At 43.6% G+C, this 24,588-nt stretch overlaps 1 protein-coding gene across 1 annotated transcript in view; it reads left to right on the plus strand.

Moving 5' to 3' along the window:
* Positions 1–20,943, plus strand: part of PRKCQ (protein kinase C theta) — a 437,429-nt gene extending 416,486 nt beyond the window's left edge. Inside the window, exons 17-18 of the mRNA XM_069229272.1 lie at positions 8,743–8,871; positions 10,221–20,943. Coding sequence (XP_069085373.1) covers positions 8,743–8,871; positions 10,221–10,376 — 285 coding nt within the window. The 3' untranslated portion in view covers positions 10,377–20,943. The remainder of the gene's footprint in view (positions 1–8,742; positions 8,872–10,220) is intronic.
* Positions 20,944–24,588: the final 3,645 nt, after the last annotated feature.

The following is a 24,588-nucleotide window of genomic DNA, read 5'->3' on the forward strand; positions in this document are numbered from 1 at the left end:
TATTGTTTTATTTTTCAGCTGCTGGCTGAGCCAGCTTGTGCTGGGAGGGGCAGGGATGGGCCATGGGGGGGGAGAGGAGTGGAGTAGTGGTTTGCACTTAAGTGTGCATGTCTGTTTGGCCGGCTGTTCTAGGTCAGTCAAACAGGCATGCACACTTAGGTTTCTCCAAAACAAGCTGTGTTTGACAGTCGGGTTGAAGAAACAGCACAGACTCCCTGTGCCTGAGGGAGCAGTAACCCAGCCCACTCAGGCCAATCCCCTTGATATTCTCATGCTTAGTAATAGCATGAGAGCAGTATGGGGATTGCACAGGGAGTCTCTGATGCTATCTGGGACCAGGAAACGGAGGAGCGTGAGGCGGCCGGCAGCACCAGGTAAATGTTTTATTTTTTTCATGTTAAACCCCCACCGTGCCCCACTGCATTCCCCCTGCACACACCCTCACGCCCCCTCAACCTACCCCACCACATTTAATATGTGTCGGCCACCACTGCCTCTGACACCGAACTTGCATCACAGCCCGCAGTCTCTTCAGAACCACCACTGTGAGAATTATCCTCGACGCAGGCCTTCACATCGCAAGGCGCTTGTTAACAGCAACCTCAACGATGACGTAGGATTCTGCATCACAGCCTTGCAGCTCCTTGGAACAACCTCTGCATGACGCAACCTTGATACATGGTCTCGCAGTGCTTTACAAATCAGAATTTAAGGTACTTTGTTTGTAGGGTCCAACTGCTGTATCCAGCCTGTGCTCCATTGCAGTCCTCTTCAACTTTTGACTTTGTGTCGGTCCGCTCATCCAGATAGCCATAGTTGACACTTAGTGCTTCTAGGCACTGTTGTAACCGGAAATGTTGAAATTGTATACCTCCGGTTCTACTCATTGGATTTTTGTCTCAAATAATTTATTGCATATAACTCTTTTTTTCTAAATTGGTGTGGGATTTTTCCTGGGTTGTGTTTTCATTTTATTTGTGTTTAAATTACTGCATAAATAATGTATTCATTACCTCTAACTTAACCCTATTTCCTTTGTACCAAGTTACCACAGGGATAAGCGCAGGTTAATTTGGGGTTTGCTTGTGGCTTCACCCGGATCAGAAATTGTGGCTACTATTTGGTAGGGTTTCACCCTGCTCAACCAGTAAACCAATTTCCTACATAGTCAATGTATGCTGTATATAGTTGTGGGCCCTTTACTACCTACTCGGTTTTTGAAAATGATCTAGAAGTTTATAGAGTAATTTGAGGAGTAGTATCTTGGGTAATGTCATCAGTGACGTCATCAGTGATTTAATTTTAGATGTCATCAATGATGTCATTTAACATGTCATGAGTGATATAATATGTGATGTCATAGGAAATGCATGGTGGGGGCACCAGTTACATTTATCTCACTGAACTATAACTGGTGGATTTCAGTGGATTTTTGTTTTCAAAACATTCATTTTTATCTAATTTCGACATGTAACTATAACATCACCTTAACTGTTGGTCTGATCAGTCGATTCCTAGGGTTTTATTATTGTAAGGGAAGATCATAGTACCATAGCGAACTATAACCTCTCTTTAACATTTTGCTTTTTTTTATTGAATTTATGTTCTATTTTTTGTTCATTTTCAACCAACACCCCCACTGTGCATGGAGTTTGGCCATATATAGCAGGGAACTGGCCCAGGGCCATTCTCCTCATGCAAGGAAGCTACTCTCGATACCAGTGAGCTCTCCTCTTGTACCTCTCTTTCTCGATTTGGACTTAAAAAAATAACAGATATTGCAAGCTTAAAGCCACTGCTGTATTGGGCCTGTCTCTGGTTTACCAATGAACTTAGATATTATAGAGATTAGCTGAGGGATGTGATGAAAGTGTTCAGTGCTAGAAGCTTTCCCTGGGTGAAATTTGAATCTGACTGGTTACTTAAGTTGGGTCTGGGGAGATTTTGGGATGAATCAGATACCTTATGTAAAGCTGATCTCAGAATTTTGAAGGCCCGCTATTGGGAAAACATTCAAGACCAGCCTATATTTAAAGGGATAATGCACATGTAATGAATGACTTTCTGGGATTGGAACCTTATCCATGTTTTGAGACACTCTTTGACACAATTACCCCTCCACCACCCAAAAGTTTGTTTATTTGATTTAGGCATGGCTCATTACAGCTCAAGTCTTTCAGAAGAATGTTAGAAATGGGGTCTTTGGTTGACAGTCAGGTTACCCCCTGTTCAAGCAAGGACCCTCACTCTAGTCAGGTTAAAATGGAATCACCCTCAGCTAACCCCTGCTTATCCCCTTGGTAGCTTGGCAGAGCAGTAGGCTTAACTTCAGAGTGCTAGGTGTAAAGTATTTGTACCAACACACACAGTAACTTAATGAAAACACTACAAAATGACACAACACCAGTTTAGAAAAATAGGAAATATTTATCTAAACAAAACAAGACCAAAACGACAAATATCGACATACACAAGTCAAGTTATGAATTTTTAAAGATTAAACTAAAAAATAGCGCTTAGAAACACAAAATGCTTTGAGGAGGTGTTAACACAGCGTCGTGACGGAGTCGTTGCCAACAAGCCGACACCAGCGGCGCCTGACACGGAGTCGCGTAGACCCCCAAGTACAGTACCTTTGGTGAAGAGAGAAAACAAGTCGATGCGCGAAGTCGGGGATCGCAGCGTCTGTGCGAAACGTTTAATCTGCGCACTTCGAGCAGCGTCGGTCACGGCATGGTGCGGCGACTTCCACGGAGTCGCGGACTTCAGCTGGGCTGCAGCGGCATCGGGCCTACAAAGATCGTTGCGTTCCAGCGAAGGTCACGGCGTCGGGTGCAGGCGGCGTCACTGAATTCAGCAGCGGCGTCGGTCCGAAGTCGATTTCCTTGGATTTCCACCAGCTTTCCTTTCAAGGGCCCAGGGACTGGATAGGGCACCACTTGTCAGAGCAGGAGTCTCTTCAGAGACTCCAGGTGCTGGCAGAGAGAAGTCTTTGCTGTCCCTGAGACTTCAAACAACAGGAGGCAAGCTCTAAATCAAGCCCTTGGAGATTTCTTCACAAGATGGAAGGCACACAAAGTCCAGTCTTTGCCCTCTTACTCTGGCAGAAGCAGCAACTGCAGGATAGCTCCACAAAGCACATTCACAGGCAGGGCAGCACTTCTCCTCAGCTCTTCAGCTCTTCTCCAGGCAGAGGTCCCTCTTGTTTCCAGAAGTGTTCTAAAGTCTGTGGTTTTGGGTGCCCTTCTTATACCCAATTTCTCCTTTGAAGTAGGCCTACTTCAAAGTAAAGTCTCTTCTGAATGTGAAATCTTGCCTTGCCCAGGCCAGGCCCCAGACACTCACCAGGGGGTCGGACACTGCATTGTGTGAGGACAGGCACAGCCCTTTCAGGTGTAAGTGACCACTCCTCCCCTCCCTCCTAGCACAGATGGCTCATCAGGAAATGCAGACTACATCCCAACTCCTTTTGTGTCACTGTCTAGTGTGAGGTGCAACCAGCCCAACTGTCAAACTGGCCCACACAGGGAATCCACAAACAGGCAGAGACACAGAAATGGTATAAGCAAGAAAATGATCACTTTCTAAAAGTGGCATTTTCAAACGCACAATCTTAAAATCAACTTTACTAAAAGATGTATTTTTAAATTGTAAGCTCAGAGACCCCAAACTCAACATGTCCATCCGCTCCCAAAGGGAATATAAACTTTAATCAAATTTAAAGGTAGTCCCCATGTTGACCTATGAGAGGGACAGGCCTTGCAACAGTGAAAAACGAATTTAGCAATATTTCAATGTTAGGACATATAAAACACATTGCTATACAGTATGTCCTACCTTAAACATATACTGCACCCTGCCCTTGGGGCTACCTAGGGCATACCTTAGGGGTGCCTGACATGTAAGAAAAGGGAAGGTTTAGGCCTGGGAAGTGGGTACACTTGCCAAGTCGAATTTACAGTTAAAACTGCACACACAGACACTCCAGTGGCAGGTCTGAGACATGATTACAGAGCTACTTATGTGGGTGGCACAACCAGTGCTGCAGGCCCACTAGTAGCATTTGATTTACAGGCCCTGGGACCAGTAGTGCACTTTACTAGGGACTTACTAGTAAATCAAATATGCCAATCATGGATAAACCAATTACATACAATTTACACAGAAAGCATATGCACTTTAGCACTGGTTAGCAGTGGTAAAGTGCTCAGACTTCAAAAGCCAACAGCAGCTGGTCAGAAAAAACAGGAGGCAGGAGGCAAAAAGACTGGGGATGACCCTGCAAAAAGGGCCATTTCCAACAGGTGTGATAAAAATTATCAGTGCTAGAAGCTTTCCCTGTGTGAAATTTGTATCTGACTGGTTACTTAAGTTGGGTCTGGGGAGATTTTGAGTTGAATCAGATACCCTATGTAAAGCTGATCTCTGAATTTTGAAGGCCCGCTATTGGGAAAACATTCAAGACCAGCCTGTATTTAAGGGGATAATGCACATTTAATGAATGACTTCTTGGGATTTGAACCTTATCCATGTTTTGAGACACTCTTTGACACAATTACCCCTCCACTACCCAAAAGTTTGTATATTTGTTTTAGGCATGACTCATTACAGCTGAAGTCTTTCAGAAGCAAGTGGGGGGAAGGATGCAGGTGTAAGTGAGTGTCCTGCATGTGGATCGGATGTAGAGTCCGAGGCCCATGTACTGTTTTTTTTTTTCCCTGAGTATCAGGCCCACGTAGAAAATGGATTCACCCAATTTCTTTGAACCTAGGGGTATCTAGATATTTATTAGCTTTGAGGATTTTGAAAACTGATACCTCACAGTCAATTGTATTCACAATTGGAAGATGTTTACTAAGTGTCTGGTTTAAACAACAAAATATTTTAATATTGTCTGCTTTTTAGGTTTCTTTTATTGAGTTTTTATCGATGATGTTATTTAATTATGTTTGGTGATTATATGTATTGTATTATCATGTATTTTATTGATGTGAATAATGTATTTCACACTTTGATGGTTGCTAACAACTGAATAAAGAATTGATTAATTGATTGATCGATACAAGGATTTGAACATTTAGCCTACTGAGTGACAGCACAAGACTCTGTTCTGCTCTGCATCCAAACGTAACTATACATTCTTAGCAAATATCTTGGTAGTCTGACTCTTTGAAGTCATTCTATGGAGAGACACTTGCTATCACAATCTCTCTCTCCCTTTATGGGATAAAAGAGAAAGAAAGAATGACAGGACCTCTGGGGTGTCTGATGGCCTCCACAGTCCTAGCCGGTTCCCCACATCCTGTGGATGGACGCATTGCTCCCATAAGCACGGAGCTGCTTTATGTAGCAGCTCCCTGCTTGTGGAAGCAATGTTTTTATCTGTTTCCCTGCATGCATATTTGCATGCAGGAAAACAGAAGAAAACTTCACTTTCTGCAAGTGAGCGCTGTTTGGCAACTCTCACTTCCAGAAAGTGAATTGTTTGCTCTGTCTTGGCAGGAGCTGTCAAAGCTATGTCCCAGGAGTGGGCACCCACGGACACCACAGGAGCCGGCCCTGGGGGGTTGGCAGTCCCCAGGGTCAAATAAGGCTCCTCAAGGGGGGCCGCGCGGCCCCCTCCAGCATAAAATAGCCCAAAGGAGGTGATGGTCCCCAGGGCCACGTGTTCGCAATGGACTCCTTCCATTCTTTTAGTTCAGCCCGAGTATTACATTTGATTGTACTATATTTGATTAAAGCCCCAGGGAGGTGGCGGTTCCCATGGTACAGGGGTTCCGGGCAGCCCCGCACTCTATTTCATTAAAGCATTGGGGGGGGTTGCAGTCCCCGGGGCAATGGGGTGGTTTGGCGACCCCCTTGCATTACATTTTATTAGAGCCCCAGGAAGGTGGAGGTTCCCGAGGCAACGGGGTGGGCCAGGTGGCCCCCTCGCATTGCATTTCATTGTAGCCCTGGGGAGGCGATGGTCCCCGCGGTTGCTGGGTACCAGGCGGCCCCCCACATTACATTTAATTTGAGCTCCAAGGAGGTGTCAGTCTGCGGAGCTATCATTCTGGCAAATTTGACATAATTCCATCCAGGGGTTCGGGCTGTAAACCGGTTCAAAATCCCTATGGGAAATAACATAGGAAATGCACCTTTTTAGACCCCCCCCTTTTTTCTCAGCCCCCGCTTGATGGATCACCCTGAAACTTTCCTGACAGAAGCTGATGTGAGCATCAAATATTTTGGGGACATTTTGTGAAGATTTGTCAAGCGGCGGCAAAGATATAGGCAAGTCAAAAACACTTTTTCTATAGAAACTGGATCCTAACTATACCTACCTACTGGTGACACCAGTATGTAATGCATATATATACACACACACACACACACAAAGCTACATAGATGTGGAGTTCATAATAATAAATCTAAACTTCCTTCCATATACTTACCTACATAATATTATGCTAGTCAGTATTCTGTATACAATATTATGTATTATGGCAAAACAATATATAGTCAATCAGTAGTGCGTCATATAACTCTAGAGACCTGCTGTTCATTTTCTCTCTCACACTGAACTTATGGCATTACCCATTTTCCCATTTTTCACTTTGAACCTTTTACACCACTAACCACGGCTGCTGCACAAAGATGCTGTCACAGGAGTCTCCAACCTTTCCTGTAATAGGAGCTTCTTAACGTGAATGAAAATCATCCTGAGCTACTGTTATTCTTAGTGTGATAAAAGTGACCATGTGAAACAAGATTACATTAGTTGCTCCCCATGTAGGTTTACCAGCAGTTTACCAGCAGCGATCACCACATTGCTTCAGGCAGGGTAGCCAACAGTCATTTGAAAAATGTTTTTTGAGTTTGAAATGCCTTTCCATGGTTAATACATGACAACCATAGCTTCAATGCCTCCGGCACCAATGTAATAACATTAATAATACGTCTAATCAAAGACGCAAACTTGAACAATCAAATATCACCTTTTCAATTTTCAGATAAATACATTAATTCAATAAAGTGAACATTTCTATGTAGTAGGCTGGGTTGCACACTGGAAACCAACTTACAAGTGGCTGGAGAGCTTCCAGTAGCTCACCAGCTACATGTTTGACAAGCCTGCTGTAATACTACACTTCAGTACTAGAGATCATGTTCCCATATCAGAGTACCATCATAATTGGTCATTACTGTTGCCTTTCTCAACACTTCTGCCCTTCCCTTTACTACCACTTGCATAGCCACGAACACCCCAGAGATGGGCGATAGCATCACCAAAACGACCTTGGTATTCATTTTTAATTCCATCTGAACAATCCCCCACATGGGGTCGTCTACCATACTATTTCATACCACCTGCCTACTGCATTCAACGTGGTAAATAGCTTTGTGCCCATTGATGCTACATTTACTCATCCTTGATTTTACCAAAGGCGTGTATAGTTTCAAAATAGAAGAAAAATACATGTTTACATCAATCATTTACATCATTAGTCAACTAAAACTACTACCCTACTGAGGAACCTACTAAAATCGTATTTCAGATAAATGAATCCCTTACTTTAGCCGTCCATAAACCAGCCACTGATGGACCCTGGCTACCTCAGTTCCAGCATGGTCAAGGCCACAATTCTGCTCTTTGGAAAATCCCATGCTTCAATGCTTCCATCTAATTCTGCTTCATTGTAGGCAACATATCATCCTGATGTGTTCACCAACCCCGGTGCCTGTTCCTAATCACTAATAGCACTGTCTCATTCTCAAACTGCATTTAGGAAGAGAACTCATGTCTTCTAAACCCAACTTCTGCAATAGTCTCATGGGTGAATATCCCAGATAATCTATTCCCTCAAAGCAGCGAAGATAGCTCCATCATCCCTACATGAAAATACGCCAAACTAGCTCTCATATAATTTCACTGAAACAAACTGAAAGATTGTCAGCGCTCAGGTACATCCACTTAGACCACTCTCTGACTACTATTGACGTTCAAACCTTACGTAGCTTCAAGTCTCAGCCCTTCAGGCCTACCTCAGTGATGCTATTCCAACACACATCGGTTGTAATAACTCAGAGGCACACCATATGCAATGCAATCACTTATCATCACCAGCCCCCAAGTCTCTGAAATTCTCATTACCTAGTTGTACTAATCAGTCTGAACGACCTAAAAACATATGTCTATGTACTGTTTTCATCTGTAAATTGAGCTGTTCTCTGTGCCACACAAGCAAACGGTTAGTTCATGAGGAAAGCCATCGTGGATATGCTGATACCTAACCAGGTGATATAAACACAAGATAAAAATGTGCTGTCTTTTGTCTGTAAATATAAGTTCTTCAGCTTCTTTGTGAGCAATATCCAGCCACCGGGCAGCATGCTTCAGTCCTGCACGTAGCTCACTATTTATAGTTGTAGATGTTATTTTGCCAGTGAAGAAAGTTGTCCTCTAGTCAGGTCTATACTGCATTAGTTTGCGCCGATATAGAAGTCACCTTTTCCCTTTTATAGAATTTTAGAAAATAAGTAGATTATTATGTTGGCCAATTAGGACCGAGTCCATCTCATGAGGTCAGCTGGGTAGATCGGTAAGGTGCAGTGTTAGAAATAAAACTTTGAAACAAGATTCCGAAAGCTTAAAAGACTCGCCTTCTTTGCTCGACCATGGTTATGCCCTCATCTACATTTAGAGAGTTGAGAATAAATTGTGACATAAAATAATCAACTAAATCTGCTTGTTTTCAGCTTTTAATCCGAGAACCCGAAAGGAGACTGGGTGTGAAGGGAAACATTCGTCAGCATGCCTTCTTCCAGGGCATAAAATGGGAGGTTCTTGAAAATAGAGGGATGTGTCCGCCATTTCAGCCAAAAGTGGTAAGGAATAACCATGAACAACTTTCATAGAACCATGCCTCAGACGCACTAGTCTAAGTCAGAATGAAACAACTACAAAACTCTATTTTTTCTAGATGTGAATGCAAAGCAAGTCTTGTTGCAGCATTTGAACGGAAGATTAAATAATTTGTTTTTCATATGAAAGTGTTACAAAATGTAGTTTAAAGGTTTTCGGTCCAGCATTTACAATTGAGCACGGTCCCATTTTAATCGAAACGAGTTCCTGGTTATAGATACCCATACAACAAGACACCAGAAAAATACCCTCAATCTTATTGAGGCTGCCTCTCTACCTATTGTAGTGCCTGGAGATTCAAAACAGCCTCTAGTGTCTTACTTAATCTTGCTTGGCGGCCCCTTAAGGAACAGTTATGGCAAGTGACTTACGCCCTCGGCACCATTCAAACAGACATGACCTTCTGTTTGTGCAAGTTCTCATCTGGATGAGGCTGCAAAAGATTTGAATGCAACAAACCATAGCGAGGCGAGAGGCAGGTGGCAGACAGTATGACCTGCCCCACCAGACCAGTTAGTTACTTTGCACCAAAAGATTTAAGAAAATATGTTTTCAGTCTGGAAACGGTATCCTAAATCTAGACTTACACCCAAGATCCCATCCATCAGGTTTATGAATCTGAAACAAATACTATGTCTCTGGTACATTGACTCAAGGGCTCATGGTCCCCCACAAAGAAGTCTCTTGATCCACCAGAGTGATGGGAGATGTCACCCCATTTATGAAGAACACCTGTTCACCATGTGCACATTACCTCAGATACAACCGTAATTGATTAATTGATACGAAAATATGGGTACAATATGTCGTACCTAAGATATGAATTCCTTTGTGGAGCAAAAGAATGCTGAAGGTCCCAATACTGGGAAGCACAAGCAGCCAGGAGAGTATGCAATCTTTGCTCTCTCTCACCTTCATTCTGGAGATATGTAATACATCAACTCAACACTTCCCTTGAATTTTAATGTTATACACTACTGCGTCTAAAATGCAAGTAAGTGTCCTCGTGTTCTATATAATGTGGTGCAATGCTTAATCGTCATTCTTCTGTATGTGTCAGTTGGGAAGATCACTCATCTCTTGGTGCTGGGCTTATCCTTACCCTGCTCTTAACAGGAATTTCTACGTAAAACCTCTGTTTTTGGAAAAAGCATGTTAGCTGTGCTTCCGTGTCTACCTCAAAGTCTGTTTTCCATTAAATACTCGTGGCAACGAGAGTGGCAAGTGTAAACCCTCTTCTTATTGCTAGGTGTGTTATAAATAAACGTAGATGATTTCACTTGTGTAATTGTTTGATGTCTCCTCTCTCCAGAAATCCCCAAGTGACTGCAGCAACTTTGACAAGGAATTCCTTAATGAGAAGCCCCGACTGTCTTGCGGGGATAGAACACTGATGAACAGCATGGATCAAAATATGTTTACAAATTTCTCATTTATAAATCCAAAGATGGAGGCTCTACTTTCCTGAGATACCAACTCCAATCCTTAGCACCCCCTCCCTTTGGCCAAAGAAGAAACAACGTCACCTACTGGACAGTTTGAGTTACACTTGTATTGACTGTTGTATCCATCTCAGCAAGCATCTCGTGGTTGATAAACATTCTGCAAAGGAAAACGTACCCTATTTGATCTAGGCCTTTACCCTTCAGTGCCCTTGTGCTGGTTAAGTTATTGATGGGTATTTCTATACCAAGTTCACAGTGAAATCAAGGTGTTGACCACTATTTACGTGTATTTTTGTATCACTTTCTACCTCATAGATCACACACACAATGTAGAACAGTAAATACGTGACTGGGCCTGCATATGATTCAAATCCAAGCAGGATTTTATTGGAAAGAGGCTTGTGCATCTGCTTAATGTATATACCAATATAACTCCCACTGTATTTTTGGGTATCAGCAAAGAAAATGATTTTAAATCTAGGAAGATATCGCTGATTGACTGGGAAGGCAATGCTAAATCCATAGAAAGAATTAACGTCTTGTTTATGAGGTCAACAGAGAAGCAAAATTCAACCGTAAACCTAGCATCTTAAGAGCATTATCAGTTAATGACTGGCATCTGCAGCAAGGATTGTAAGCCCATGGCGCATTTGACTCGTTTCTTTGTGTTTACAGAAGTGGCAAATTCGAATCTCTGACACCACTCATTGCACTTTCTCAGCCCCTCGTATTTTGCGTCTAAATGTATTTACTAATACCCGCTTTGCTTTCTCAAGTCTTCTTCACATTGCTTCCATATCCTATCCAAGATCCATCTCAAGCATACTGGTGGCTGCTCTTTCTCATTTTTCGATGTTAGGCATTTGAGTTATCTTTCCTTCTGCATCAGATCACTTCACCTTTCATTTTGGAAAGTTTTGAAAACCTTCAGTTTTTAACTCACTTTCTGGTCTTCTCACTTCTCTGCTCACTCCTGGCGATCCCTCAGCACCACTGTACCCTTATGCTGATGGAGCACTCAGATTACAATAGCATAGCACAGCAAGGGGATTATTTTTACTTAACTCTACCACGATAACTCACTAGGGGAGCACTCACCACAAGTGAACATATGGGAGAATAATCATATATAAGAAACCTCACTGTAAATAAATAAGTAATTCATAAGTTCTACCCATGTGCTATATGCAGCAAGTATACATAATTATATGTCAATCAAATGTCATATTACCTCCTTAACCAATACCTACTGACATGAGGTGTTCCACCTCTACCCAGACCCACATGCCTTAGCCAGAACCAATCAAAAAGTCTCTACGCAAAAACCCTTCCCCCTTCCTAATCTCCAATCACTTTGTACCAACCTGGTGATAAAAAGGTATGGAGCTAAGAAAACATCCTATTTGTTTTGTTTGCTCAAGAACCATGTTGGTAATTTGAGCTGTTCAAATCAGGTAAGTCCTGGGAGGCTGGGACTCTTGGGGTTGGATTATTTGGTTCCCCCTTATGCCTGTACCCTGTACATGGTGTGGTGCTTGGTGCTGTGCCTGGGGATTGGGGTCACTGCCCTGGCTATTCCCTGTGTTTTGAGTTGGCTGGGCCTTCCTTACTGGGGTTTGTGTTTTTTATGCCAATCTGGCTGGCAGTGTTAGACTGGGGCTTACATGTTTCTCTGCTCTGGGTCAACGTGCTTCTTTCGGGATAGTTGGGCCATGTTTGTAGAGTTTGTGGTTGGCTAGGCCACTTTGACCGTCTCTGTCCCTGTTTGTTCCTGTTGTTGCACTGGGTGCTTGCTGGGCTTGCGTGTGGTGTCTTGTGCCTTCAGTCATGACTGATTTGGTGAGGGAGTGAAGGTGGCAGGCCAACTCTTGCTGTTGTGGGTACCAGTTTCTCCCTGGCATGCTCTTTGCTCCTGCAGGATCAGCAGAACACAGGCTGACTCGGGTCCTTGCTTCTCGCCCAATCCATGGCACGTGTGAGGCGCAGAGTACAGGCTTTGCAGTGCCTGCATTCAGCACACTTCTATCGATTGTTTTCCCTTGAGTTCCGATGAGCAGCACTTCCAGGATACGCTGGCTCATCAGGATGAACAGGGATCTTGTCTCCAATGTGTGGTGGGAGGCCGGCGGTGTGACACCATTGTCTTTCATCCGGAAGACAGGCTTTGTGTCCTCCCCTTGTTTTCTTTTTTTCTTAGGCACACTTTTAGAAAGGGATGCCGTGCCCAATATATTATATCCTGCATCTGGGGTTGTCTGGAGGCATTCTGCTGCTCCACTACTCATTGGAGATTTTGTTTTGGCTCTTTCCTGTTTTCCCTTTCCTCCTCGCTTCAGGTTGGGTTGTGCAGTGTTTTTCTTTATAAAAAAATAATAATAATAAACTACAATGTCAGACCCATTACACAGCCATACGTGTGATTGGACATGATTCTACTTCTATTTCTACTGTTTGCTGTGTGTGTTACACTTATTTTATGGCATTTGTTTAGTCTACTTGGGGTCCTTTGGGTCCTTATAAATGGGGTATGCCTCCTTCTCTGTGTCAGTTTGCCAGGAACACAGGAAGAGATCGGCTAAGCGTCATCATTGCTCCAGTGTTGTTCAGAAGGTAAGGAAACAACATAGGTCTGAGGAGGTTCTCCGAGGGTCCTCTCATAGATTGGGACTTTCTGAAGATCAATTCCAGCTTCTCTTGTCTTCCCTCTCTGACGTTCTTTTGAAATCCAAGGACTCTGGGCATTCACGTTATTATTCCTCCTCTCCTACCTCTTCAGTCTCTTCTTTGGTGGTGTCCTCTCCCTCCTCTTCTTCCAGAATATGAATAGGATGTTGAGTCTCCATTGCCAAGGTCCACACTTTTTCAAAAATCTGATCTTTTGGCCCTGTTCAGATATCTGGGTGGCAACATGAGTATCCCTATGGAAGATTATGTCCCTAGTTCCAGCTCTGGCCATTTTTAGCAGTTTCATTCTCACCCGCCTGCCTGTTTAGCTGTCAACAAAGACTTGTTGGACCTTCTTCCTCGTGACTGGAAGGAACCTGATAAGGTGGATCTTAATACTTTTTTGACGTCCTCGTTATCCTCTGTCCAAAGATGATATTGAGTTCCCCTGATCGTTGAGGCTTTCTCATATGGCTGGTCATCCATCTATTATGTCTGAGAAAGTTCCATTTCAGATTTTGTTGATCGTAGAGTGGAGGCTTCCTTGAAGAAATGTTTTTCTGGTTTGAACTTGGCTCTTCAGGCTGCCATTTATGCAGTCTATGCCTCTTAACTCCAATCTTTGACTATGTCTGTCCAGGATGGGGATGAGTGTTCATCCCTGTTTGCTAATATGGAGACACAAGCTATGTTTTTGGTGGATGTTTTTAAGGCTTTGGTCTTTGCCATGGCTTGTTCATGCTCGTCGCCATGTGTATCTCTGAGATTGGAAGGTGAACTCAGCTCAGAAGTCAGGGTTGTTGCATATGCAATTCACTAACAGCCATCTTTTTGGGAAGATTTGGAGCTGATGAGATTTTAGCTCTCATCACCGAGCTGACCCCTATCAGAAGGTTCCCCCTAAGAAATCAGGGGTGTGGAATTTAACTAAATATCTACTAGTCCATGGGACAGGCTGCGTCCTAAATCTACTTGTCCTGTAAAAAAATCCACTTGTCCCTTTGGTGCCAATTAGTGCACCGACAAATTATGGCAGCAATTTCATTATATAATCGCTCTGATATTAGCCTGTCTGATTATGTCAGGGCTTCTACTACCATTTAAATACTACCAATTTACTTTTACCACCTTTCCACAGACCACAGGGTGGGCCGGAAGTAGCACTGAGGTATGGAATGTCCATATGAATCCGTACAGACCTACTACCTTGCATGTTTTAGGGATTTTCACAAGCTCTTTTTTGGTATTTTTCCATGCTGAGGAAGGTTGGAAAATTACTCTGACAAGAGAAGAAGTAAAACTTCTCCCAGGGTTGGGAACAAAAATCGTTGGAGGAAAGTGAACTTGTAAACGCTCAACAGATGTCTGAATGAGCAAATATACGCATACATAGTTGTTCGTGCTAAAATGCAGTTCACAAATATTTTCTAGGAGTACAATTTCCTGGCCTATGTTTGTAAATTCTTGTGAATTCAAAGAAGTCATAAATCTGCACTAATGCAAGCACATATACCATGGGTGCCCTTTCGTGATTTTTTTAAAGAATTGGGCCCCAATTAGGTCTGACGTTAACCAACACTTTTTGTTTTTATTAAAACTCTGTCTATCGCTGGCTTCACTGTGAGTGACAACATTCTGCTCTTTCACAAAGAGCATATCTGCACACAAATTCGTTTTGTTCAGTGTCAGGGACTTCTGAGCACTTTGTGCTTTATGAGACCAATTTTCTTTTTGCTAATGTTTATTATAAAAGTGCAGGGCCATCAGCTCCCACAACAACGTTTTACCCAAACCATGTCAGAACAAGACACGCACTTTCAAAACCAAAAGGCTGACCACCAATGACGATCCTATTGACTTTGTCAATGCTTGTTAATTTTCACAATTCCCATAATCTTGTTAAATATGAATACACTTATTTTCCATTATGATTTGTTTTAGCATGCATCAACACATTTTACTAAATATTGCTTCAAAGAAATAGTACCTACATTTTCACAATAGATTAGCAAAACCTTTTTTTCCTAGTAGCATTTTTTGTGAACACTGTATCTTGAAAGCTAAGAATCCGACTTGATTTCAAAGTTCTTCAAATACTTGCATCTGATCTGAGAGCTTTCTGGGAACATTATACATGTTTCATATTGGTTAACTTTGCAAACGCCTGTACACATTTTCATAAAGGAACCAATCTCATTAATGCAGTCTGTGCTTACAACATTTACTTAAAGTGCTCATCCTAATAATAAAGGGTTTGCATAAATGAACCATAAATACAAGTTCAAAAAGTATTAACATATGGACGCAAATATTACTCTAACTGCAGACAATGCCCTGTTCAAATCCATTATGTGATGCTGTAAACTGGCAGCCAAAGGGTTTGTGTTGCAGGGGGTTGGGCCTACTTGTCCTAAGGACAAAATAAACATGAAAACTTGTAGACCTTGCCCCAAACAATATGTCCTTTGTGTTGGGCTATTGGAATTCCACATCACTGGAAATGCTCACGGGTTTCTCGGGGCAGTTCCAGTCCAAGTTCAAGAGGTCTTCCTCCTTACCTGCTCGCCCTTTCTCCAAACCTCACCCTCCTCCTGCACCCAAGACTGAGAAGCGCTTCTGACTAGTCTGCCCTCCCAGTGGGAGGTCATCTTGCTTTTTTTCTTCCAATTTGGCGGGAGCATGTTTCAGATGCTTGGGTGTTGCAGATCATCCTAGGAGGATACTCCCTTAACTTCAAATGCTGTCCTCCCCATACAGGTCCCTCTCAAGCACTTCCAAACTCCCGGATTTATCTCAGGAGATAGCGGATCTCCTCAGGAAACGTGCTGTGGTCCCATTTCTGGTAGGGCAGCAGGGGAAAGATTTTTAGTCTCTGGTCTTTCTGTCCCTGCTGGGAAGGTCAGGCTTATTTTCAATCTCAAGCATCTAAACCTATTCCTGAGGAAACCTTGTTTCAAAATGGACACTCTGCAACAAATTATCTCTCTTATTCACTGAGGTGAATGGCTAGCCTCCTTGGACTTGAGGGATGCATAGCCACACATTCCCATTGCCCGGCCCAATCAGAAGTTTCTTCGCTTTTCTGTGAACGGTATCTACTGGCAGTACAGGGTCCTTTCCTTCTGCCTTGCCACCTCCCCCAGGGTGTTCACCAACGTGATAGCCCCTCTAGTGGTTCATCTTCATGGTCTAGGGGAAATGGTTTATCCCTATCTGGATAATTGGCTCTTTCATCATCCTCATCTGTCCGTGCTCCGATCTTAGAGTGTGCTGGTGTGCAAGTCTCTGGAGGACTTTGGCCTGCTTGTGAATTGGGAGACGTCACACCTAATCCTTCACAGGATCTGTAGTTCATCTGGGCTTGTTTCCACATGGCTGTGGGCTTGGTCAGTCTTCCTCCGGACCGGGTGCAGGTATTGCGTGATCTCCACCTTGCTCTGGGCAAGAAGGATGTGGCCTGGCTGCCACTTCAGGGTCACATGGTATGTAGATTTTGATTTTGCTTCTATTTGATTCTTGCAGATTTCTGGACTGGAATCTTGAATTTTGTGTTTTCTTTGCCTTTCAGGCAGCCTATATCTTTGTCGTTCCTTGGGCTCGGCTGAAATTAGGTCCTCTGGTACATCATCTGCTCTCTCATTGGACACTGCATCTTCCGCCGCTGGACTTACTGGTACCTGTGTCTCCCAGCATCTGGTACTTGCTGCAGTGGTGGCTCAACCCCACCAACTTGACCAGAGGCTTCCCTCTTGGCATTCCCCCTCCCAAGGTTATTACGGATGCCAGCAGACTTGGGTGACAGGCCACTTTGGATGGCCTATCTGTTCGGGACTGTGGTCTCCTCAGCAGAGCAGGTTCTCTTTGAACTGGAGAGAATTAAAAACAGTTTATCTGGCCCAGTTTCATTTTCCCCCTTGATGCCAATCAGGTGGTCCTAGTAAGGACTGACAACACAGTCACCAAGTCTGTGTCAACAGGCAGTCAGGCACGGGGTCTCTGTCTCTGGCCTCTTTTGTGTTTCAGTTGGGGAGCTGGGCGGAATCTCACCTCCTGTCCCTCTCTGTAATGTATATTCGCAGATATGACAATGTGCAGGCAGACAGATTCATCATAGTTTTTCCTTCTTCCCTAAATTTATTTTCACCCAACTGTGCCATCGTTTCAGCACTCCACAGGTGGATCTATTTACCTCTTCAGAGAATTCTCTCCTTACTCAGTTTTTCTCCAGTTCCCCAGAGCCAGGGTGTTGGGAGGTGGATGCTATGACCCTGCCATGGCCTCAGATGCTTCTGTATGCTTTTCCTCCATTCCATCTTCTTCTCAAGCTTTTGGCCAGTCTTCAGAGGGAAACAGCATCTCTCATTCTGGTCACACCTTTTGAACATGGATGGGTTGGTTTCCTCTGTTGCGACTTATGGCGGCAGCACCGGAATGGATCCTCCCGTTACAGCCATGTCCCCTTTGTATGACCATTCTTCCCCCAGCCCCTTGTTGACTGATGCATCTGTCGGTTTGGCTCTTGAGAGGAGGGGTTTGATGTCACATGGTCTTTCCTCTCCTTTGGTGGCCTCCATTTAGCGCTCTTGGAATGGGACCACAGGGAGGGCGCATGCTCATCATTGGTCTTCATTTGTTTAGTGGTGCAAGAGTAGGGCTTTGGATCTTGCTTCCTCTCCTGCCTCCTGGGTCTTTAGGTTTCTGCAGGAGGGCTTCCAGAAGGGTTTAGCAGTTTCTACTTTGAGGGTACTATGGGGTGCTATTAGAGCAATTTGTTCGTCTTTTGGTGTACCTGAACTGCTTCCTTTGGGATCCTGCATTCTTAAGGGTTTTTCTTTGATGAAACCTCATGTTCGTTTGGTGGTTCCTGCCTGGAATGTGCCTTTGGTCCTTCGGGCTCTTCACTCTCCTCATTTTAAGCCCCTGGACAAGGTGCGTTTGAAGTGGCCATCACTTCTGCACAGAGGTTGAGTAAGATGGGGTTTTTGTGGATCAGACCTCATCTTTGCAGATTTTTTCTGACAGGCTTTGTTCTGTGCTTGGGTCACGGCTTTCTCCTCAAAGTTGTTTCCTGCTTTCACCAATGCCAGGAGAAAACGTTTCCCTCTTTTTTTCAGAGCCTGCTACTCCAGAGGAGGCAGCCTTCCACAAAGGATTTTTGGCACTGTGAGAGCCTCTTTGTGAACTTTGGTGTCTTTTGTCTGATAGCTTGTACGCCCACTTTGAGTCACTGGATTTGCTCTTTAATTTCCCTGGCTTATGATTCTCAACATGTCTGTCTGCCAGGTGGTGTCCAGGGTTGATCCACAAGAGGCATGGTGTCTTTGTGGATGAAGTCTCAAGGCGTTTCCATTGTGTGTATTTATCAAGCAGCCACTTGGGCTTCTCCTTCTACCTTTGTCTCACATGCAGATTGGATGTGAATGATTCTTTGACCCTCGGGTCTCAAGTATTAGCTGCTGTTACTCAGTGACTGACTTGGTCTCCTGTCTGATGCCGTTCTGGTTTACAATAAATTTGTTTCTGCAGTATCCAGAGTTTTTTTGGCATTTTTCTTCAGGGGATTCCGGTTGCTCTAGGTTTGTTTTGGTATATCCTCATGTTCATAAATATTGGAATGAGAAAAAGGGTTGAGGAGGTAATGAATTCATTACTTACCGGTAATTCTCATTACTCCGAATATCCTGCTTTCTGTACCAATACTTGCATCCTGCCCTCCCCGTTCTTTCCTGGAATACAACCTGACTCCCTTGGGACTTCAGCTTTGGGATGCACAAGATGTTTTCTGGGCTCCACACCTTTGTATCACCAGGCTGGTACAAGGTGAGTGGAGATTAGGGAGGGGGGTGTGTGTTTTGATTAGAGCCTTTTTAATTGGTTCTGGCTAAGGCACGTGGGCCTGGGTACAGGTGGAACACATTATGTCAGTAAGTATTGTAAGAGAAGCGGGGTATTCAGAGTAATGAGAACTACCAGTAAGTGATGAATTCTTTAGTATTTAATTTTTGATTTCTACAACTATGTATGTAAACAATAATGTTTATGCTGATAAAAAAAACATATGTATATTATTATATAGATGCTGAAATACTTTGCATAATAATTGGTCGCAGCCATGCTGCATTCTCAGCAATTGGTCCCATGGCATGCCTGCATCTTTTTCCGCAGGTTGTCTTTTTCAGCCCTAATCATCGAGAGGGCTGATCACATGGATACGCTGATAACAACCAGACATTGGCTCATTCAGGGGTTAGCTATGCATATGGGCCCATAACACTTGTGTGTCCACCGTTACTAGCTGCACAGGGAAAAGGGGGTCCAAAATTAGTCTAAACTAGTTGAAACTGCTGATTTTGGATTCTGAAAGAAAACTGTGGTAGCCTAAAGTGATGCAAACAATGTGGCGTGAACCAAGTTTGTACGACTCCGAGGTTCAACTATGCCCTACTCTACAGCCACACCTTAACATTAATATTGCTGCGTCCACCATCAAGTTGGTTTTGTTTTATTGATAAGACCAAGAGACTTGTACCATATATTTTTGGGACCAGACTTGACACGTTAGCTCAATACCTATTTTGAAGCATCCTGACTTACGAAAACACTCTATATCTAAAGCTTGTGTTGTAAATAGCTAGGAGGCTCTAGTTTGTGCTGAACTGCTCCTTGGAAGGTTCCTTTGCCAAAATAGGGTTTCCTTGGATTCTTCTGCGATAGCCTGGGATATTTATGATCGTTCAAACATTTGTTCCGTAGAATTCATTGGCAAGTAAAGTTAATATGTTTTTCAGCATGGGCAAATTAGTGTATTGCAGGAGGTACAACACCGAAAATATATAGGGCTACAGTTTCATATAGTGAGATGCAAAAATCTATAGCACGTGTATAAAATAAAAACAGATGTTTTGTATTTATTTGCATTGAAAGTATGTATAAAGAAAAATACATATCATCTTTGAGATTGCTGTTAACGGTGCATCACAAAAAATCATCCTCTACAGGTGATGCAGTGGATCACATTCCGTGCAAGGTGCTATCAGTGTGTTAAGATTTCATAAAACCTAAGGTGGTAGAAAACCCAGGCTGATGGGTGACTTAATACCACTGAGCAAAAGCAAAATATTTCCAATGAAGATGTTGGTAGAGGCATATTTTGCTCTTCATCAATTGGATACAATTACCATACAGCCTGTGATTAGTCATTTCTTACATTTTGTAAAATGTTAACACAGATTGGCACCTTGCACTCAGTGTGATACATGCCATATGTGCGCTCGGTGAATTTTCAATATGTACCCTACTTATAAACCAGAAAGCTTATATGACGTATTTTTCTTTGTATGCACTTATGATGGGAATGGATAAACTCTTCTATTTCATTTTACAGAGAACCAGTAATTCCTGCAATTCATATTCTATGAAAATACTGTTGTGTATGAGTTCTCTACATTAGTTCTAATAATACACGTGCCTTTTGGCTGTAGAAAAAAATCGTAATCGATGAACCCTTGGCAACAATTGTTTGAAAGATTGCTTGGAGGCTTCCAGCATCTGCAATTCTACATCCCCTCATCGTGGGCATTTTGTGCTGCTTACCTTTGATTCCCCTTCTAGATTCGAGTTGGCTTCGTGGCTTGCAATCTTTGAAGTATTTCTCTCTACCTCCGTGCTCAGTTGGAAGTTACAACCATTAACCTTAAGATTCTGCTGAGGACAAATAAATCGCATGCAACACTCGAAGGTCAACCACTCTGTTGTATTGCTCCACAGATTTGAATGGGTCGGTCTACCTGTGGGCCTTAATTTTGTACCAAGCCCTATTACCTATGTTACAAGATGTATTTTGTTGTGTTTTGTAGTTATATTCCATTTCTTCAAGGTATTGTGATGTTCCCTCAAATAGGGTTTTATGTTCACCTAAAATTAAAATGAGCTAAACAATAATTCTGAAGTGACTTGGAATGTTCTTGTATTTGATAACATTTATGGCAATACATTGGTGCGTCATTAACTTCACTAAGAGCACGTGTGTTCATATAGGGCCTCACAAAAGGGCCTGGAAATTCTGCCCCATCCGTCTTCGTTTTTACCAAGAGCCCAGTGCTTTCTACAATGCTGAATGCAGGCAAAATCACTTGGCGGAAAAACAGGGGAAAATAAAGATTAACTGGGGTATTTAAGAACAGAGATACCCACTCCTCAGTGAGTCCTAATTTCTTAGGGATCTAGAGGCCCTACTCATCATCTCCATTAACCTTTCCTGGCCTCCTGGAGGTGCCAGCATCTGTAAAACCAGGAGGGGCAGAGTTAAGTTGCTCACTGGAGCGCTTCTAATGAGTATTATAGAGTGAGAAGAAGACAGGAGAAATTAACCACCTTTCCACAGAAAGTCTTCCTTCCCCACCATCTGTTGAAGTGGGTATTTATGAAATAGGGTGCAATCATCTGTTGATGGTTGCACCCTATTTCCTAAATACCCACTTCCTTCAAAATTGCTCATCATGATGTGACCTGCCACTTCAGTCTCCTTTTTCTTGCCATTCACATGTCAGCCTGTCATTTTCCTAGCCAGACTGCCAAACCACTTCTTTTTTGTCCCATTCCCACCTCTATTATCAGCACCTCCATCTTAATGATAAATATTCCACCTCAATCTAAAATGTATATCTAATAGCTATCACAGATAAGAAAAAACAAAGGTATTGTGGTTCTTCTAAAACTGAAAAGTTCTGGAATTTTACACCTGGTTTAGGATGAAGTTCCAAAAACAACAAAGGCGATGGCTGCAAAGCTTCATCACTCATACAGATCAGAAGTGTTAGGAAATTCTCGATAGTCCCATCTTAGGTACATAAGAGAGGATAGTTTCTGTGGCGCCCCTGAGATGCAGCTGATCATACAGATATTGTGGTGTATTGCCATAGGGTGATTTGTGCCCAGAATTATCACCTTCAATTGTGCGCTGAATGAGGGTTGGAGGTAGAGTGATATTTAGGGTAGTTGCAACATCACAGACATCTGTGGAATGTAGCATTCTAGCATACCAGATCATTTTGACAAAACAAGTGATGACTAAAAAGAGTTTTGGTTAACTGCAACTATTAAGTGTCTAGCTAATTGTCAACATCAGGGCAGTGCGCGCTCTATGGGCGACTAGAATGCAAAATCCTAACAATTTCAAGCTAACATAATTTATGCATTGTGCTGATATGATGTTGTTTAACCTTTTGCATTGCAGAGTTTAATCCTGAAGACTTATGTTCAGCATGCATATAAATACTGTTCACATGTAATGAACTGCTGCAGGCTTTCAGACTGTGTCAGGGTGTGGTCCCCTTCCAGGGCCTTCTAGAAGCTTCCCCTGCAGAATGCCTGGATGTGGTTGGTGGGCTGGGCTAAGACTCTATAAAAGGGAGCCAGCCCAGCTCCACATGATCACTATTAAGAGGTCCCGGTGCAGAGCAGCAGCAACTTCCTGAGCTCCTGTTCCTGAGGCCTACCTTGATCTTCCAGGCATCGCCCTTTCACTTGGCTGGGTGATTCTTGATCAGGGCGGTAAGACGGAGGTCGGGCTGGGCCCCCGATCCCATTCTCGAAGTATTTCGAGTTCTTGGGCCTAATTAATATGATAAATCTATTTGCTCTTGTGCGTGTGAAAGTGCGTTTGATATTTAATGGCATTTACATGCTGACATTTGAATCGGCTAGACGCGCAATTCTTTGCTTGTGTGTAACTCTTGATATTCATTGTGCACTACCATTTTATGGCATTTACATGGTGGCATTCGAATCGGCAAGACGCGCAATTCATTTCTCGTGTTTTAACCATTGATATTCATTGTGCGCTACCATTCCTTGGTAGTTACATGGTGGCATTCTGTTAGACCTGACAGCCTTAGGGTGGTCACCCCTAACATTTTGCCTGCCTCCCTCCACTTTTTGGACACTGTTTTTGCTGGCTTTTAGACTCTTTGCACTTTATCACTGCTAACCAGTGCTAAAGTGCATATGCTCTCTCCCTTTAAACATGGTAACCTTGGATCATACCTGATTGGACTAGGGCCTGTAGATTAAATGCTACTAGTGGGCCTGCAGCACTGGTTGTGCCACCCACTTAAGTAGCCCCTTTACTTTGTCTCAGGCCTGCCATTGCAAGGCCTGTGTGTGCAGTTTCACTGTCACCTCGACTTGGCATTTAAAAGTACTTGCCAAGCCTAAACCTCCCCTTTCTCCACATATAAGTCACCTCTAATGTGTGCCCTAGGTAATCCCTAGAGCAGGGTGTTGTGTGGGTGAAAGACAGGACATGTACCTGTGTAGTTTACATGTCCTGGTAGTGTAAAACTCCTAAATTCGTTTTTGCACTACGGTGAGGCCTGCTCCCTTCATAGGCTAACATTGGGGCTGCCCTCATACAGTATTGAAGTGGTAGCTGCTGATCTGAAAGGAGTAGGAAGGTCATATTTAGTATGGCCAGAATGGTAATACCAAATCCTGCTGACTGGTGAAGTTGGATTTAATATTACTATTCTAGAAATGCCACTTTTAGAAAGTGAGCATTTCTTTGCACTTAAATCTTTCTGTGCCTTACAATCCACGTCTGGCTGGGCTTAGTTGACAGCTCCTTGTGCATTCACTCACACACACCCCAAACACAGGGTACTCAGCCTCACTTTCATACGTCTGCATTTTGAATTGGTCTTCCTGGGCTGGGAGGGTGGAGGGCCTGCTCTCACACAAAGGACTGCCACACCCCCCACTGGGACTCTGGCAGACAGGATTGAACTGAAAGGGGACCTGGTGCACTTCTTAGCCACTCTTTGAAGTCTCCCCCACTTCAAGGGCACATTTGGGTATAAAACAGGGCCTCTGCCCTACCTCATCAGACACTTGCTGGAGAAAAAACCTGAACCAGAACCTGCATCCTGCCAAGAAGAACTGCCTGGCTGCCTAAAGGACTCACCTGGCTGCTTTCTACAAAGGACTGCTGCCTTGCTGTTGCCCTGCTGCCTTGCTGAACTCTTGCCTTGCTGCTGAAGTGCTCTCCAAGGGCTTGGTTAGAGCTTGCCTCCTGTTCCCTGAAGTCTCAGGACCAAAAAGACTTCTCTTTTTCATTTGGACGCCTTGTGCGCCGAAAAGTTTGACGCACAGCTTGCTCCGCAGTGAAAAACTCACTGCACGCCGATCCGGAAAGACGCCGCTCGATGCGACGCCTGCGGTGCGACTGGAACTTTGACGCACAGCCTCGCCTGGACAAACGCCACCCAACTCCAGAAAGGAAATCGACGCAACGCCTGCCGTGAGGGAGAATATTCCACGCACAGCCCACCGGAACGATGCGCAGCCGGAAAACAAGCCTAGGATTCCCCGTACAGACTCCGGGACATCTGGTAATCCCGTGAACCACAGAAAGAGACTGTCCGCGCGCCGGAAAACGACGCCCGACTTCCCCGCGTGAAAAATATAGACGCAAGTCCGTGTGTGCTGGGGAGAAATCGACACACACACCATTTTTCCACGTATCTCTTCTTCTGCGGCCCCTTTGCGGAGATTTTCCATTTTAAACCAGGTCCT

Source organism: Pleurodeles waltl, chromosome 4_1 (genome assembly GCF_031143425.1).
Source record: "Pleurodeles waltl isolate 20211129_DDA chromosome 4_1, aPleWal1.hap1.20221129, whole genome shotgun sequence".
Lineage (NCBI taxonomy): Eukaryota > Metazoa > Chordata > Amphibia > Caudata > Salamandridae > Pleurodeles > Pleurodeles waltl.